The sequence below is a fragment of the Trachinotus anak genome, unplaced genomic scaffold (assembly GCF_046630095.1).
Source record: "Trachinotus anak isolate AG129_WGS33_773 ecotype Australia unplaced genomic scaffold, CSIRO_AGI_Tana_v1 ptg000004l, whole genome shotgun sequence".
NCBI lineage: Eukaryota > Metazoa > Chordata > Actinopteri > Carangiformes > Carangidae > Trachinotus > Trachinotus anak.
In genome coordinates this window covers 17,467,345-17,486,290 of record NW_027273855.1, presented here as the reverse complement: position 1 = coordinate 17,486,290, position 18,946 = coordinate 17,467,345, and the positions used below count along the sequence as shown (strand labels likewise).

The 18,946-nt window shown below is 43.3% G+C and overlaps 1 protein-coding gene across 2 annotated transcripts in view; it reads right to left on the bottom strand.

The window, feature by feature from the left end:
* The window catches only part of nkain4 (sodium/potassium transporting ATPase interacting 4), a 49,024-nt gene that overhangs the window by 6,050 nt on the left and 24,028 nt on the right, over nucleotides 1-18,946 (bottom strand). For both annotated transcript variants that reach the window (XM_071476497.1, XM_071476496.1), the window contains exons 4-5: nucleotides 14,775-14,975; nucleotides 5,392-5,452 (exon numbers count right to left, since the gene is read on the bottom strand). In XM_071476497.1, coding sequence (XP_071332598.1) covers nucleotides 5,392-5,452; nucleotides 14,775-14,975 — 262 coding nt within the window. The remainder of the gene's footprint in view (nucleotides 1-5,391; nucleotides 5,453-14,774; nucleotides 14,976-18,946) is intronic.

The following is an 18,946-nucleotide window of genomic DNA, read 5'->3' as shown; positions in this document are numbered from 1 at the left end:
AATGAAAGGTATGTAGGTCAACAGTTTTAGACATCTTCGTGGTGCCCCTCAACAAGCAGGGGATAATATAAGACGATTATGTTTCAGTTTAAGTGGAAATTGGTTGAAATCAGAGGACTTGTACTAAACAGGGGAGACACTGGCAGTCAGTCTACAGTACACTGTCGCATCTCACACCACGTGTGTGTTTGTGTGTGTGTGTGTGTGTGTGTGTGTGTGTGTGTGTGTGAGGAGTTGGCGAGCTGACAGTGAAATGAAACACAGGCACAGAGATAGAGAGAAAAAGACCAGGAGGGAAAAACAAGGTTGGTGAGAATAAAAGAGTGGAGTGTGAGGAAGATTAAGAAATTCAAGGAGAGACAGGGCAGAGACAAAGACAGAGATGGAGAGATAAAGAGCAGACAGACTCAAGACTTCAGAACCTATCTGTAACAATCTCTAAAGATGAGATATAAGACTCAGTTGTGGTCTGTGTCTCACGCTCTCTCTGCCTCACACACACATTGTGTGCAAGCAGCCTCCATTCTTCAATCCTGAGCCTCTGTCCTCACACACCATTACACAGCTATTATTGCTATACAGGCTACTCATTTACTTTAAAGACTGGTTTAGTGGTTTTATGCTTAGTTATTTTGCATATGAAAATTCCAGGTATGTTTGATTGAGAGTGTATTTAAAGTTAATCATCCAGGCAAAGAGAAGAAAGGCTCTAGACAAAGACAGACCAGGAGAGGCTCTTCAGAGTTTGCCTGTTTGATGATGCTCAAATGAAAATAAAAAAGTGATGATCTTAATGTGACAAATACAGAAAATATAGCTTCTGTGCTTATTTCTTTGCGTGTGACTCGATGTCTGTGTTTATCCATCAATATTAGTTTCTTGATCACTGCAAATACCAATGACCTAATTTGTCACCCAATCTCCTGCACTGCCTTTATTCTAACTTCAGTCATATACTCATGCATAACCTGACCCAGTTACAATGTCCATTACCCATACAACTGAATTTATACAACAGTGAAACAATGCTTGAAATGTGTTTACTCTCTGTGTCTGTTTATAATTATCAAACACAGCTACAGCAACGTTAATGGGAGGAACAAAACGGAGAAAACTGTGAAATTATTTGGACAAGATAATGAAAACAAGACAAAAAACAAAAAATAGGTCAAATATAGTATAGGCCAATGTGCACATGCTGACGCAACAATGCCAGTGCTGCTGATTCTGTGACCTAGTCGCAATGTCCATATTTTCTAGTATCAACGATAAAGGCGTAAATTGTCCTGCCCTTACAGATGCAACAAGGTCAATCAGGCTCAGTCTGTACACACCCACACAGTCCCGAGAAGAGCTTGAATCAGGCAGCGTAAGGGAAAATAGCTGTGTGAACTACATGAGCTGGAAAGATTGTGACATTTTTACATGGCAAAAAAGGTCATATTCCACATGTACAGTACTGTGCGAAAGATTCAGATATTTTAGATGTTTAGATTCTTATCCATCACGCAATACAATAAGGGAGGCGTCTTATCGGTCCCAGATTCATTCTGCAGTATGACAACCTCAAACATCCAGCTGCACAACCTTGAAAAACTGCACAAGTGTATTTAGGAGAACTCGTGCTGTCTGAAAGGCAAAGGTGGTCAAATCTAATATTGATTTGATTAAGTTTTCTTCTGTTAACTCCACTCTGTATGAAGTTAACTGATCAATAAAAACTATTCATGGCATTAATTTTGAAAGCATCCTCACTTCAACTGAAGTGCCTAGATGTTTTGCACAGTATTAGAATAATTTCAGGAATTTTTTTTTTTTTTTTTTTTTTTAAATTCTAGTAAAATTTGCCTCATTCTATCTTATTTCTGGGAACTTGTTAATTTACATTAGAAACATTCATTGGAAACAAATCAAAGTGTGCATGTTTTTGCATGGAAGAACATATTATTTTTAAGACTAAATAATATGCAAAACAGCTACTTTCATGTGCACATTTTTTGTAGTATTATCACAAGAATTATTTGAATACCGGCCTTTTGCACAGCCTTCATTAGTTTTGTTTTTTTTACACCTGTGCTTTTCCTGCTGTCACACATTATAAAGTCCTCAGCTGAAAAAAGGTCCGTTCACAATCTTTGTTTTTCTAGTTTGACGTCATTTTCATTTTTTGAGGTGTTAACAACAGAATGATGATTTTTTTGATGTTTTGACCTTTTCGCTCATACACTGCACTTGCACATTCATCCATCCCTCCAGCTGCTCTGTCTGCCGTGGAGGATTTTCTGGGGATGTGACTCAGCACACAGGGCGGCAGCATAATTAGCAGACATGCTAAAGTGAGCTTATCCCAGCGCTAGGCGGCTAACTCCATGACCTACTTTACAAAGAGGATTTTCCCCACCACTCACTCTGCCGGTGTGTCTGCTCACCACCGATAACTCTGTGGAACAAATTCACACACACAAACACCTACACTCAAACAGTCACACATAGTCAGCTAAACACACACACACACACACACAGCATATAGATACGCAAGTGCACATACACAGGCAAATGCACTTATGAAGAAAGGAAATCACATCAAACAGGAAGATCTCTCTCTCTCTCACACTCACACTCACGCTCACACACACACACACACACACACACACACACACACACACACACACAGTGTATCAGTAATAAAGCCTGAAAGCCGTGTCAAACCCTGAGCTGATGGTGTATGATGCTTGTTATTCTGCCCATTGTGTCTTCTTGGCTTCTTGCGAGTGCGCGTGGATGCGCGTGCGTGTTTCATTCCGCTATTCTTTACGCAAGCCTGAGCACTCAAATTTAACTCACCCCTTTCCGTGGAGAGTGAGGGAGTGCTCATCGTGAGAGGAATTCCTGTCTCATCTCCTTATTCGTGAGGAACTCATCTTGTCTTGTGTTGTTTGTTCCTGCATATTGCCCTGTCTCCTTTTCCCCCTGGCTGGCTTGCTCCTGACAAACACCTCCCTCAGCTGCCCTCACGCACTCCTCGTCCTGTCCTTCCCTTTCTTTTTCCTCTTTTTCTGTCTCTGAGGATTCTTCCTATCTTTCTTGTCTTGGTGAGGCGCAATCAACTGTGAAGTTATTGACCAGCAAGGCGCTTAATGAGGCTGATACAACGGGTGACCAGAGACCTCTAACTTTTTACAAGCACACCTCATTAAAGCTCTGGAACCAGAGACAGCAGAGGGGACAGAGAGAGGGGGGACAGCCAAGACTTCTTAAACACACTACAACTGGATTCTGATACATGACTCTTCTGTCTATCTGTGAAGACACCATGAAGCGTACAACGGAGAAGTGAAGAGAAGGAAAAGTTCTGAGTAGGAGGAGATATGCTGATGCAGCCAGGGAGCGTGATGCTTTAATCTACACATCAAATAAGAGGAGAAAATGAGAGCAGCAGAGCGGCTTGGCTGGGTTTAGTGTTGGTGTGGGAGTGTGCGTGTCTGTGCACCTGTGTCTGCATGAACAAATATGTGTGTGTGTGTTTGTGTGTACGTGCAGGCTAAGGGCTGATTACAATAACAAAGAGCTAGCAGTTGGAAGTGATGTAGCATTATTTTACTCCAGCACAGTCAGGATTAGAGAAGAACTACAAGATAATTAAAACCAATAAAAATCACACCATGTTCTGTTTTCACCCTGAGCAACCTTTTCCTATTGCTCTCTTGCTATTTTTATCTCCGTGTTTGAGTGTGGATGACTCTCTGCTATGATTCTAAACAAACACAGCAACTGTCCAAATTGGGCATGAAAGGAGCTCAAAGGTCACCAAACACAAACTGAGAAGTCGTTGAGTGGAAAAGTCTTTTTTTCTTTTCTTTTTTTTTTTTTTTAAGTTCACTTCACCCCTGATGAAGTGGTATTACCCTCCAGGGATTACTTTAGGGTGACTGCTGATTAAGTGGTGCTGCTCAGAGCTGGGAGGGGAAATCGGTTGGGTGGTGATGTTAACCACTTACAGCCAGTTAATCTCTGGTATGTGACCACCAAGGAACAGCTTGGACTTCTGTGCCACTGGTCCACAGGAACACACACAAAAACCACTGCAGAATTCCCCCAAATCCCCCAAAAGAGTCTGCTGTTTAAGATGCTTTTAGTTTGTTCATTATGCTGTTTTCACATCAAATTACAGTTCCGGTGTCTACAACAGGGAGAGACATGATTACAGCCAAGCTCCAGATTCTTCATAATTAGCATTTTAACAAGCACACATGTATGAATATGCACCTGAGAAACTCCTTGGCTAATCCTCACAGACAGCTTGTTTATTCAGCCATTACAGATCCAGCTATCTGACACCTACATACCGCATTTGGTTTCAAAGCATTTGCTAAATATATTTGTAAAAGCAGACTCTCATGCATGTGGACATAGCTATGTATCCTAGCACTGCACGGGAGTCCTGCGGTGCTTATCAGATATTTATGACTCCCACTGACCCTCAGCTCAAATGTCTTTGATTGGCCAACCTCCTGCAGGACCTCTGACCTGCTGCCTATGAGGTCACAGCAGCTGGGTCATTTATCAAAAGTGTCCTGTGTTTCTGGTTTCTCCTTCTTCTCTTATGGCTCATTTTAATGGTCCCCCGCCATCTCTTCCCACACCCTTTTCTCACTCTCTGCCCTTTTTTATGCACGTCAAGGTGAACTCTTGAGCTCATCTGACCCCATAGTGAGGGTTTAACTCAGAACAACACACATCCTACAACAAGCTGAGATTACACAATAAGGACACACTTCAAAAGAAGGATGTACATGTTTGAGTAGTTGTGGGAGAGACAGACGTGAAGAGGTAAGGTGTGTGTGTGCGAACAAGAGAATGGGGGAGGTGCACAAATGCAGCATAAAAACACCCACCCTACTCAGGCAGCAGACAGCTGGAGCGACAAACAAGGGGCACATGGAGTGAAGAAAATGAGAAAAGTGAAAGCCAGAGTACATTAAAGGAGGCGAGTTACAGGATTTTCAACAACAGCGAGGACCACACAGAACGTTGAAGAGGAGAGCTGAGGCGACGAGTGTACACGTGAAAGAGAAAGGAAAGAATGGGCTGAAGGAGGTGCGGAGAGGGAACACATGGCTCCTTTGGTTCTGGAGGGAGAGAGGGCCCAGCTGGCGTGGGGGAGGAGGGGACGAGGGAGAAAGGGGAGAGCTGGAGCGACGGTGGTGTGGGGTGGGGTGGGAAGAGAGGGAGATGAAGAAAGATGTAGCCCTGTTCTCCTCAACTTGGGTGTTTTCTATGTCATATGTGTGAGTGGGTCCGGGTGTGTGTGCGTGTGAGTTTGTGTGTGTGTGTGTGTGTGTGTGTGTGTGTGTGTGTGTGTGTGTGAAAGGGTGAGGTTGAGCGACTCACAGCTGTCCTCCTCCTCGGTGATAGCGCTGACAACATAACAGGCGTACACGAAGCCCAGGAGCTGTGAACACACAAGCAAACAAGAGGGGTTAGACTCCACAGAGCTGGCCGTTTTGCAGCTGATAAACAACAGTGTGTTCGCTTTTATGGACAACCAGATAATACACAACGAACATCTGGAAGGGAGCAAGCCCGGTGGGGCTACAGCCTTGATTTGAGAGATGGCGGCTGTGTGTTCTCAGGGGTGCCCCAGAGAGCGACTGATGCAACACAGTGCAAAGAACAGCACTACAGCTGAAATGATTTTGTTGATTAATTGAAGTTATCATGTTACCTTTATAATCAAGTAATGGTCATTTATCAGGTAAAAAAAACACTTTTTCACTACTTTCAGATATTTTATACTCAACAATTACTCATCAAAAAAGAGGTTAACTGAAAAAGAAAATAAAAAGTTGTAGCCTTAAAGTCGCTATAATTAATATTCATGGATCCAATAAGTATGTGTAATGTGAAAAGGGTTATTTCATGACATGGTGATGAAACCAAACAGATTTATCACCCAAATCTGAAATTATTCTCAGCTCTACTGAACTTTGTAGCATCTTTCAGTTCATTGCTTTGGTTTTCTTGTCTGCAACTTTGATGTTTTACTTAGTTTCATTGCTCTTATCAGGGTCATTTTTGGCTGCAGCAGGCAGCTGTTTTGAGCAAACAACCTCTAAACACCCACTGTGCACTCCCCGCCCAGCACCAAAGAGCAGACAGACAAAGTTAGCAACTAGCGGGTGAACAGAGTGGAGCACTTAGCAACTAAAGAGACAGATATTTCCCTCAAAAGTTGGTGGAGACCAAAAACAGAAACCAGAAACATAACTCCAAATTCATAGTAATGTTGCTCAATAAGTGTTGAATGAGTAAACAGATAACTGTTCACTAACAAGTTCAACACAACAGCTTAAAAGGTGGTAATATGTCAGCGCTGTGTTCACAGCTTTACAGAGTTCTACTGTAATGTCTGTGTTGGCAAATGCCTTTCGAAGTTGACAGGGTTTCTACAGTGTGTATACAGTAGTTGCTTGTATGCACAAACACACCAGAAAGCAACAGAGCGAGCACACCAGCCTCTACACGGCAACACAAGCGCAGGCAAACACCCAGCGCTGAGAATAGCCTGTGGAACTGGCAGATGGCTGTCATCGACTCAGAAACAGACACAGTGAGAGACAGACACTGAGAGACGGTCTCTCTCCACCCAGCCATCCATCCATCATTTGGCACTCTGCCATGCCAATTAAAACGGCGTCGGGCACGCTGCCCTCCTCACACACTGGGTACACAAACACAGAACCCAAGGGGGCAATGACTGCGCGTGATGGCGGCTATTTATAAAGCATTCACTCAACCTAAAACTTAACTTGGCCTGTGTAGTTATAAGAGGAGCAGTTTGCAGGTCTTTCATCTCTATCGTTTGGGTTTTATTAAATTTTTCATGCAGACAGTGTGTGGGGTCCAGAAGTGTGAGACCACTTTCCTTTTCAAGTGAAAGGGAAAGAGGTCCCTGACTTTTGGACCCCACTATATCTGTCCTCCACTGACGTTCATCCAGATGTAGATGAAATGTTTTATTTATGAATGAAACGCAGGTGTGGTGTCTGGTCGAAAAGGGAATGGGTCTGTCTCTGTGTGGGCTAGATAAGATAAGCCACTCTTCTCCTCGCTTCTCTCTCACCTGTTCTTTTCTCTCTTGTCTCTAATTGCTGGTCTCACCCCATCCATTACAGTGGCGGGGAAATGGAGGTGAATTAGCATATGTATAAAGCCAGTGTCAAACACAAGATGGTGTTAACAGCAGGGGGCACACCCTGTTTTTCAGTTGTATTGTGTCTGTGTGTGAGTCCATGTGTGCTTTTCCCACAAAAGTGTGCACCAAGTGTGTGCTCGTACAGGATAATATCTATGCATGAGTGCACGTTAGTTTAATTCTCATAAAGGGCTGTGATTGCTGCTGTGGTCTGGGACTGATTCAAACAAGGCACAGCCGACATGTCACAGCAGAGGAGGCACGAGGCTGAGCAAAGAACACAGTGTTTGTGTGGCGTATACACAGACGGGTGACAAATTAAAGGAAAACCCAGAATTAAGTGTATGAGTAAGGTGTTCGAGCACCACAAGCTGCCAGAACAGCTTCCCTCATTCAGTGTTTTGATGACGGTGGTGGAGATGCTGTAGTTCAGACAACAATGCGTGGAAACACACGTTTGCGTGGTGGCTGTGGCACATCTTGCTTTTCATTTTGGCGCCCATGTTAACGGATTACAGCGAGCACACTGCCACTACACTCGTGTAATCTCGAGGTTTGGTGTCTCGCCTATTTGTCAAGCGTGACGTATGTGTATTGTAGCGAAAGTAGACAGAGAAAAGATATGTTGATGTCGTTGACATCAGCAATACTACACAAAACTGACACCTTCCACTTTAGTTTTCCATGTCTCAGCTGAATCTGAACATGTCATGGACAAAAATATAAATTTAAGACAGTTTAGTGACATTTTCTATCAAAAATAAATCAGAAATTACTTTAAAAAATGAAGAGAAATTCAACATTCAAGTATCCCGCAAACTATGTAGACAGGTGGAGCTGGCAGTAGCAGCGACATGAAGCCATTGTGAACACACGCGCATCAACTTGCAACCGACTGCGCTTGCCAATCAAATACATGCAGGAGCATATTCTTGTTAGCTCTAATTCGACTGTTTACCAGGAGATCTTCGAGACAGAGGATAAAATAATTGCTGCCGTGATAACTTCCCAGAGTTGTAAAATCCTGTCTCATAGTATAAAGTGCTGCGCAGTGTTCTGGTGTCTGATTAAGGCTTTAAGCTCAGGGATGTATCAGTTGATCCACCTTCACAGACACAATTTGCAGCTACTGACAGATTTGCAAATGGTGGCAACGTCATGTGTCACAAATGACTTCACAAAACAGAAGAAAAAAGAAATTGTGGACTCCATTGTGCTCATGCATGGCTCACAAGAATGTGTTGGTTTGAATAAGAGACATTAACCTATTGTTGCGAATCCGAGTCCCTTGCTCACCTCAAATTGCACACCCACACCATCACAGCCCCTCATGTGTTTTTTGTGTGCCGTTCCTGGTCTGAACACTCAGTAGCACAAAAGTCACCAATAGGTGTTCATATGATAACACAGCATGTGATTCACATCATCGTCCTCCTCATCAGACCAGTCAGTGACCCTCCACGATGTGTGGAGACATCTGCTTTCTTTGTGTTGCATTTAATTTGGATTTTCCTTTGATTTGTCATCTGTCTGTATCGATGAACGCATGTGTGAGAAAACAACAGTAAAAACAGGGGAGGAGAGAGCGTGTGAGAGAAATGTAGTTTCAAAGAAACACACTGTGGGAAACCATAAAGAGGTTGAGATAATGATGACAGAAACAATATCAGGCCAGTTTTAAATCTAAAGCTGTGCCATCGCCCTAAGGATAAAAACACACACACAGACACACACAATGTGACTGTCATACTGTGCCTACTTTTAGCTTCCGTACACACTTAAAAATAGCAGTTGTGAATAGACAAATCCAACACAGCACCAATTTCCTGAGACAGAATGAATAACTTTAATCAGTAAAAGGCAAACCTTGTGAGAGTGGCTGTCACTGCTCACTTAATGGGAAATCACTGCCATCTCTCACACCTCCACTGATAACCGCTGTAAAGCCTGGACGCTGAATCAAGATGGACTATAAAGAAGGACTGCAAGTAATATCTCCAACCATGTCTGCCTTTCTCATTTCCAGAAAGTCCCTCCACAGGCTGCTCTTAAACCTCTTTGTCTTCCAGTTTCCCTTACTGAGGCTGCAGTAGATAAAGAGTAATGTAAAGGAAGCTGAGATCAGAGACGTGACCACTGGCTGGGTTTTTGCTGGAGGCACTGCTGACCTTAGCTAATATAGGTCAGTGTCCTCAATAACAAGTGACACATCCACTTATATCTGCTTGCATATTAAATGGCCTTAAATCACACACATAAATTCTGCCCCACACACACACACACAGCCCTCAGTTGTCTTCTCTCACTCACCCTGTCAGTTCAGGGATCATTTTAGAAATTAATGTCATATTAATTAAGCTCATAAAGCCCCCGCACGTCCTCTGAGACGCGATCTCAGTCTGCCTGGGAGGACGTGCCACACTAAAGCCAACTCTTTGAGGCTGCCAATCATTTGGGTTTTTTTTTTTTCTGTACAGCCCCTTTCCAAACTCCACATCTCCACATCACCATCACTCCACAATCTGTACACCTCCTCTGCCATCCATTCTCTCCACCTCTCATGTGTCCTTGTTTTATTCTCTTTCTAACAGAAAGTGCCGCCCTCCTCTCTCTCCTCTGCAGATTGCTGGACAGTGAACAGTTACCTGGACAACCTGGACACGAGGAAGAATGAAAGCAGAAAACAGGGCACAAAAAGTTCAAACCTGAATGTGGGAAAACATCAAAAGCAAAGCTATGCTCCTGTGGGCCTCAATATACTATTTACTATACAGCGGAGGAAACTAAAGAAAGTGTTTGTGATAGTTCAGCATTATCTGTGTTTCTTCTCGCAGAAAATGAGGGCGAAAAGAAGTCAAGGCTCAGGCATTCATTTGCGTGTGTGTGTGCGCGTGTGTGCACGTGTGTGTGCGTGAGAAGAAGGCAAGCTGCTTAGCTTGAGAAGAAGGTTACTTTTATTTGCATAGGCTAATGAAGGTCAGGTTTATAGTGAATGTGCCAGTCTAGAAAGAAACATAAGCACCTTTGACAACACACTCTCACTCATAAACATCAGTCCACCATGCATGACTCTACTTCAGGATTAGAAGCTGCAATCCTTCTCAGTTATTCTAGACAACTACCGTAAATCAGGGGAACTGTCAATCATTTGGATCTGCCTGTGAAAAAGTTTCTAAAAGTTTTAATATCAGTGTGGCCCACTAAACAGCTTTTCAGTTCAAGATTGTATCTGTCAATTAATTATTTAACTTATTCCCACCAGTTTCAGCTTCTGAAATGTTTTGTTCCTTCTGTTTCTCAGTTTGGAAAACTGAACATCTTTAGTTTTTGGACAAAATAAGCAGTTTGAAGAAACCACCTTGGGGAATTCTGATATTCATTTACCAATGTTTCGTAAAATTTTGCAGGGGATTAACCAGTTAGCTGAAAAAATATCTGACTGATCTGATTCCTCAATTATGACAATAATTGCTAGTTTCAGCCCTGTATTTGTCTGTTTTCCATACACATTTGGAAATGCCTCTTGTCCACAGCTGACTGGCCTGTGCACGTGTGTGTGCAGTGATGGATATCTGAGTCGATCTACAAGGTAATTAACACACTATTGATTGTGGCTCAGCGTCAGGAGAAGTGGAGTGGAGAAGGAGTGAACTATAATGAAAGGAATTCGTAGCTCAAATATATCACGTGGGAGAGAGGAAGAAGAGAAAGGGAGATGGAGAAAGCCGGTGCAGACGTCTTGGAGGTTAATTACACAGGACTTTCTGCCTGGCAATAAGGCGCAGGCTGCTCTGCAGAAAATTAAATGTGTGTGTTTGTGTGTGGGCAGCTGCATGTTTAATGGCAAAACATGATGAGATAGGGACTGTAGAGACCAGATCCACCTGTTCTCCTCTACCAACCCCCTCTCGAAATGTGAGCACGCACACACACACACACGCGCGCAGATCTATACAGCTTACATAGGACCACATGGGGTTTTTAAGAGTCTGTGGTGCTGATTCGCATCTTCCACATCAAGTAACTGCAAACAGAAGCATGTTAATGTCCAAAAACAGAACACACAGACACAACAAGGCTGCTCATGCAGAAATAAAAGCTGTGTGAAGAATTAAAATGCATCTTGTTCTTCACATGCAGCCCCATACAGAAGATTTTAGATGAAGAAAACAAGAAACAAACAGATGAAGGCCAAATAGGCAGTTAAATAAAACAACCAGTACACACTCAAAAAGCGAAAAGAAAAGCAAGCACGCCGCGAGAGGTTTACTCCTTTAATGCTGCTTGGGTTTCAGTCCTCTGTTCTCTTCTTTCTGCCTCCTTTCAGAAGTTTTAAAAAGACCAAATATTAGAGCAAAATTAAAATCCATTTCCCTGCAAAACATATTAACAATTAAAGCTCTTGGCAGAGATAGCCTTTGAAGAATAATGGCGGGCAGTCATGTTTTTATGGTGTTCTGCGAGTAGCCTGACCCAGTGTTCAGTGGCCAGCTGGAGACTAATTCTCTCCTCTGGTCTTGTGGTCTTTCTCTTTTCCTCCCGGTTTTTGGCAGCAGCCAGCAGACCTAATAACTGCTCACTACTGCATCATAAGTCTTTTAATCCTGGGATCTTCATAATCCTTTGAAGCAGATGCTGTAAAATTTACGGCAGCGCTACAATGCAGTGTCAGCCCTGACATACATGATGTACTTTCTGCTATTATTAAACTAGACAACCCATGGCCATTTACTGATTGTGGACAAATTACTGGACTTCAAATACAGGCACATCAAAGATCTCTCCAGCCGGATCCCCATGCAGCATACACACAAACAGGACAAAAAAACCATATTCACCCCAGTGGTGATGGCAGCTCAGGATGAGAGTTTGAAAACACCACATGGACTAATGGACTTATCAAAGCGAGCACCGTGACCTTTAGGATGAGTGAGGGGGTGGCCATGCCGTTTTCATGCTGCTGAACTGAGTGAACCTGAACAACCACAAAAAACACAAGCACAGCCCCGAGTGGTAATCACAGGGGTCTGGCCCACGCCAGACCTGCTGAGGGGACCCCTCTAATCAACCAGGGGCCATTATTCGCCCCCCACCCGAAACTGGCCCCTGGCGTAAAACAAGCTGCACTTTAACAAACACGCCGCAGACTGACATGACAGAGCCCTAGAGAAAGGGAAAGGAGGAACAAAAGCGACAGTGAGTGAGAAATGCAGGCGGGGAGACATGTGAATTGTCATTTTTGTCATTTAAGTTGGTGGGAATTTGATGGACGTGAAGGTCAAACAGTGTGAGATCTGTGCAGGGAGAGGAGACAGGAAAACAGACAGAGCTGAGAGATTGTGATGGCGGGGGAAAAAACAGATGAAAAAAGAGGAAGTGAGCAATGGAAGGAGAGGATGACGCAGGCTGCCGTACCTCCCATTATCAACTTCCACACAATCCTCCCAATGCAGGGAATAGATGAAGAAAGAATTGCCTGTGGCAGCAATAACCTACACTAAATGATATCTGTGTGTGTGTGTATGTGTGTGGGGAGGGTGTGTGTGTGTGTGTGTGTGTGTGTGTGTGCGCGCACTGTCTTTGCTTGTTCTAAGAGAAGCTCAGAAGCTCTGACAACACTTTGACATCTCTCACTAGTCCCTTTAGTGTGTAAGAGTTATGTCTACAGATGTAAACTGAATCTCACATCTCGCACCATTTTTCTTCTTCTCTCTCCTGCCTTTCTTTCCTAACTACCCTCCATCTCACTGGAGATGTTTTCTCAGACTCAGACTGTTTTATTTAACAGTGACGGCGGTGCACAGGAGCAAAAGAAGACAGAACGGAGGAAGGATAGAGAGAGGGAGAAAAAAAATGTGGATTTTTTTTTTTGCTGACTATATTGGCAGGGAAAAACCTTTTAATAGCAATATGTATTGTAGGAGGAAAGTTGGGTTTCAGTGAAGGCAACAAAGAAAATAACCACAGATATGGAGCAAAATATCCCCCCTCAGTGATAAATGAATAATGCATTCTCCCAGTTAGAAAAGGTTGCCTCCACTTCAAGCTTATCCTTTAAACCTTGAAGTTGCTTTTGGCAGAATTTTGCCTGAAGCATCAATAAGCAACAACACGAGGCTGACTTTCCCAAATCTGAAGCTTCACTTCTTCACTGAATGGTGTCCCTCTCGCTCGTGACGAATCTGAGCAGATAGATGACAGTGATGCCTCCATTACTGGCCAATGGATCCACATTTTTCATCTTAATGAAACATGCTCCTTGGAGCCCAAACTAAATATTTAATGGCCTCTCACTGCAACCTTGAAACCCCTCTAACAAAGACAAAGGGACACCCCCACTTTCTTCCTTTTCTTTTCATTCATCCCTTCAACTCTCTGGTTCTGTCAGGGCCCTCTCTTGAGCCAGAGAGGGAAAAGGACAAACCAAAACAAGATTGGACATCTCAAAGGAGTCTATTATCTTAAGCAGTGCTCTGCTTTTAGCCTGAGAGGAAGTGAGGATACGAGGGAAATGATGCCATTTGTGACACTGGGATTTCAGTACCAATTTCCCTGCTCCTCTAGGGAGCTGTTCCCACAAAGATGCCGCTGAATGCTTGGTTGGACAATACCATATAAAAATGCAGGCATAAGGGTGTTACCATTTCATATGGAGAAGTAAAAGCCCAAGTGAGGCGAGGAATAAACCAATTCACTGCCTATAGTGCAGGGGCTAAGGTTGAGTGAGAGAGTTGGGGCTGTAAAGTGAGTTCAGCCATTTTATTACCTTTCTCCATGGGGGTGATGGGATGAATGGTACAATCCAGTGCTTCTCAACACTGGCTCCCTCTGCCAGTTTTCTAATCTGCAATGTAGTCAACTGTGTTCACAGTGCTTTCCCAGGTGCAAATTAGTCCAAGATTAAATGTTAAGAATGAAAATTTGGTCACCCACTGCCACCATTAAATCCACTCCACATGTATTGAAGCGACAATGACTGTGGGTGTGGGTGTGTATATGCATCACAATGGAGACAAAGTGTGTGTAAGTGAATGTTACTGTGAGTTTAAGTGTGCAATGTGTATGTCTGAAGCCAAGTGCCTGCTGTGCTGGCAACTACAAGTGTCCTGGCCCCCGTCCAGTGAGGTTAGTCAGTCATACATGAGTGTGTGCAAATGTGAATGCTGGCAGGATGTGACTCTCTGGTGTATTCATACGGGGATGTATAAAGAGGACAATAACAGTCCCTTCCAGTGTTTGAGTAACCTGTTAGGAGCTGGCAGGTCTGAGCCTCAGCCAGACAAAACAACAGATCAATTTTTCATTCAGCGACTGGGGCAGAGGAAGGGAGGCTGCCACAGACAAAATAAGAGACTGCTGTGGAAGTATATTGAGAAAAAGTGCTTGAAGGGAAACAAAAACATCACCTTCCTTTCTATCATGGTCACCTTTCATGTACATGAATCCCACGGTGAGTGAGGTTGCTGCTGGTCTTAAGCGTGTAATACGATGAGTTCCTGCCACATGTTCACACATGCATGTATCAGCATGCGAAAATGTCAGTGCCAGAGTCACATGTGCATTGTTAACTTGTACTCACAGCAACAAGAATCTGTGTGCCGCTATGCACCACCTCGATGTACTGGTAGTCCACGAGGCAGCCCATGACAGTGATGTAGGAGTGGCTCTCTGTGGTGCGGACCCCTGGAGCCTGCGGCATCTCTCTCCTCACACAGCCCGGCCCGTGTTCACTCCACCAGGAATGATGGGCTGAGATGTTAAATGTCAGCAGGTCACTGTCCTGGAAGGAGAAATAAAACATTACCTTCAGTCTCTGAACTCTTCATTACTTATGATGCACATTCATTTATTTTTTATGAGGAAACCAAGGCTGGACCACAAGTCAGGTTGTTCAAGAAGCAGGGAGCTTATCTCTAGAAAATTATGGTAGATGGTATTCACGTCCTAGTAGTAGTCTTTCCAAGACTAAAGCCTACTTCAGACTTGGCCCTAACATGCGTCTCAGGTGATTTGATCGAAAGTGGTCAGGTCTAAGCACATCACTTCACACCTGGCATTAGAATGCATCTCCACATGTTTCTCCAGTGACCACTTCTATATGCAAATAAACAGGTATGCGTTGTTGTATTTAGTCAGTCCGACTATGACAGACGGGTCCATTGTCAATGTGTTTGTGTGTGTGACAGGGAGAGAGAGCGGGGCAAGGAGGCATCTGTGGTCTGAATGATTGGATCTCAAATGCGTCCTCAATGCATCGTGGGTGTGTTTTCACCTGTACTTAAGAGTTTCCCACCTGTGATTGGATCACTCGAGACAGATGTTAAGGGCCAAAGACTCTACAGTTGTGACTCAGTGACGTGTGATGAGCTAAATAGTAATGTCAGCCTAGTCACAATGATAGTGGTAAGTCAGAAATGTTTACCGTGTTCATCATCTTAGTTTAGTGTGCTAGAAGCCTGAATACTGGTTAAGAAGCAATAAAACAAAGTGCAGCTGAGACTGACGGGAGGGCCATTAGTTTTACAGATATCTGGTCATAAACTAGAGTTTTGAACAAACTGATATTTTGACCTGATGGAAGCATTACAGGGATCATCAAAGTGATTACAATTTAAATGAGTTGGATATGAATGTCGGGGATAAATTCAATGGTAGCCTACCCAATATCTGTCAAGACATTTAACTAAAAACCACTAAAAGTCATTAGGATTCAAGATCTGGAGACCATGAATGCCTGAACGAAATTTAACGGCAATTTATCCAATAGCTGGTGAGATATTTCAGTTTGGATCAAAGTGGTGGGTCAAACCTCGCCTAAAGCCATACCACTAGCAGGGCTATAACATGTTTTTTTTTTTAACCTACCATAAGGTCTATATTTAACTTACCACAAGGTCTGTCTATCCATGTGATAGGCCTTTATTTGATGTTTTTAGATACCTTTGTTTAAGATTTCTGCTGTCACCACAATTCAACTGAGGTGAATGGAGTTTGTGCTGCTTAAAGGATTAAAAAATTACATATAATTCAAAACAGCAATGAGTTTTTCCAGAAACAATGTGTCTGTTTCTCAGGATAATCCACAGACCTCACAGTCAACAGTTTTCTTTGGAACTACTTTCTGGTGCATAAATAATCCCTTGGAAAACTGTTGACAGTGTGTTTTATGGTTTAACCAGAGCAGCAGGGACGTTGTTTCAGGGAAGAAATGTTACTGCTAAAACGTGTTTTTTAAAAAGGTACCACAACTTTTACAGCCAATATTTTATACATAACTCTTATGTTACACCCTGGTGATGTTCAATTTGCACACAGCCATATGAGCCCACACATAAAGATATACAGACGCTCACACCAATCAATACCCCAATACAGCAGTCTAACCCCGCATCTGCCCCTCAGTGACAAGACATGCATTATTAACAGATCCAAGTGCTGTCAGGAAACATCTCTGATTCCTATCAACCCCTACTCACACATACATGGACACATCAACAGCACAGAGATGATAACACTAGTAGCAAGAACTTCAACAACAGGTCTATGCAGTCAGGGGAAAAATGCAACGAGCCTTGAAAAGCATTAAAATAATGGTACTGAATATAATGCATCTCTCTCCTTCTCTGTCACTCTGTGGTTGTCTCACACAGAGTCACAAAAACAAGGGCGGCTGAAGGTCAATATGTAGGATTGTGAAGACTAATGACTTGACAGATGCCATTGATTGAGCCTGCAAGCTAGGGAAACCCTCTCTAGCCAAGCTGTAGCTACACTCATGACTGTAGCACATCAGCAGTCGATACTGAAGAGGCTTTTGGCAACTTACTGTCAGGAGTGTTGTTGTTATGCTCCCATGCACCCCAAAGCGCAAATCGATCCCTTTATATCATAGATTCAAGGTTAGTCCACTGATAGTGCTCAAACTATTTTCTTTAACAAAAGTCAATACATATTTGGAAACAATCCTGTTACTGGAATCACTCGAGAGGCATTCGATAAAGCTAAACATCAAATGATGAGGATCTTACTTCTATGCTTTATTGTTTCTGAAATATAGAGAAACGAGTTTGTTTGTGTGATCACATTGGGGAGCAAACCTGAGTGGCTAACTGGATGTTGTAAACTCTTCTGACCCTGCTGAGTCGCATATTTACTTAGATTTCACGAAGTTGCACATGCACAGTGGTTGACTATTGATTCAGGAGGTGGACAGGCTGTGCTCATGGTGGTGTGCTATCATCTCTGAAACAACGTTTGTAGTCCATGTGTGTGAGGGGAGAGAGACAGAGAGAAAAAGACAGAGAGACAGAAAGAGAGGTGGATGAATCTGAAAACGTCATTTCTTCATGTGAAAATGACATTTGTTCATATGACTGCTTTCAGGTTGTTTTTGAAAACAAAACAATGTATAGAGGGCTAAGTTTCCTTTTGTCCTTCTGCTCAAAGTCTGCAACAGTAGCATCATCTTCTCATAGACATATATATCCGTCTCTGTTGTCAGACAACCTATCAAGTATAAAACCGTGATTTTATTGTGGCTCATAAAGTAACCCAACAAAACACGTTCGCTTTTCAAGGCCAAAAATCAAAAAGACTGAAATTGAAAGAGTTTAAAGGGGCAAACAGTACGTTTTCTCTGCCACTGAATGTGGTTTCTTGCTGGTAGTCGGTGGTGGAGATGGTCGTCTGACAAGAGCTTTGGCCATTGTTGCATTTACAATACAAGAGGTTTTAATACATTGTCAGAGCAACGTTACGTCTTCGGGGCAGATTGGAGGCTACAGTGAGTCGCTATTTGAAAGATGACGAGACAGGGCGGGGCTAGCTGGTTAGCGTGCTAAATTTAGTAGAAGACAAGACGTCATAGAGACAAGAGTTAACATTGGAGTTTCTTTCCACCACTGGAGACAGCTCTTGGCGAGTAAAGGAATGAAGTTTGAAGCTGTACTCACAACATTTCCTCTAGTCTGATAAGTAAAAAGCTGTTAATGCTGGTTGCACTGACTATGTAGCAATAGCAAAAATAAGCTCCTTTAAACTCCTGCCAGATAAATGACATGTTTGCTATTTGGGTAAGCTTTGTACAATGTTTTGCACACTGTTCTTTACCAATACCAAACAGAGAGGAGTGAAAACAGATTTTGAATGAGATGTGTTGGAATCAGAGCTTCATGAATTTGGGAAAATGGCAAAGGAAAGAAGTCATTTCAAATTCAGACGGCTTGGTGAGGACAAAGTCTCAGTGTCTGCAGTCACTGTGTGCAGAGTGTGAGAGTGAATGAATAAAAGGAGAAGCAGTGAATGACTTGGCACCGTTTAAAGCAGAGGTGCGTGTAGAGTAGCAGGGGTCTGTCTGTCTGTCTGTCTTTCACTGTGGGGGAGGGGATAAGGGATCAATAGGAGGTGACAGAGCATGCAGCATATGACTCTGACAACCTGCCCCCTCATTTCTAGGGCCTTGTCACCCATACACACACACACACACACACATATACAAAACACATCCTCTAGTACTGCCCTGTCAATATCGGTCCAAGAATGGCCGACAGAATTAGCGGGCTCTGGTTTATGATAAAATGTGTTGGGGTCCTCTCAGAAAGCTGTGTGTCAAGTTTGGTCATGCATGTGTGCATGGGGTGTGTGTGTGTGCACTCCATTAGCCAGCTCTCCTCCTGGCCACCATATGCAGAGCTGGGAGCCCAGGCTGGCTCCATCTGTCGGGTTAATGCCCAGGCTCAGCCCCAAGCAGCT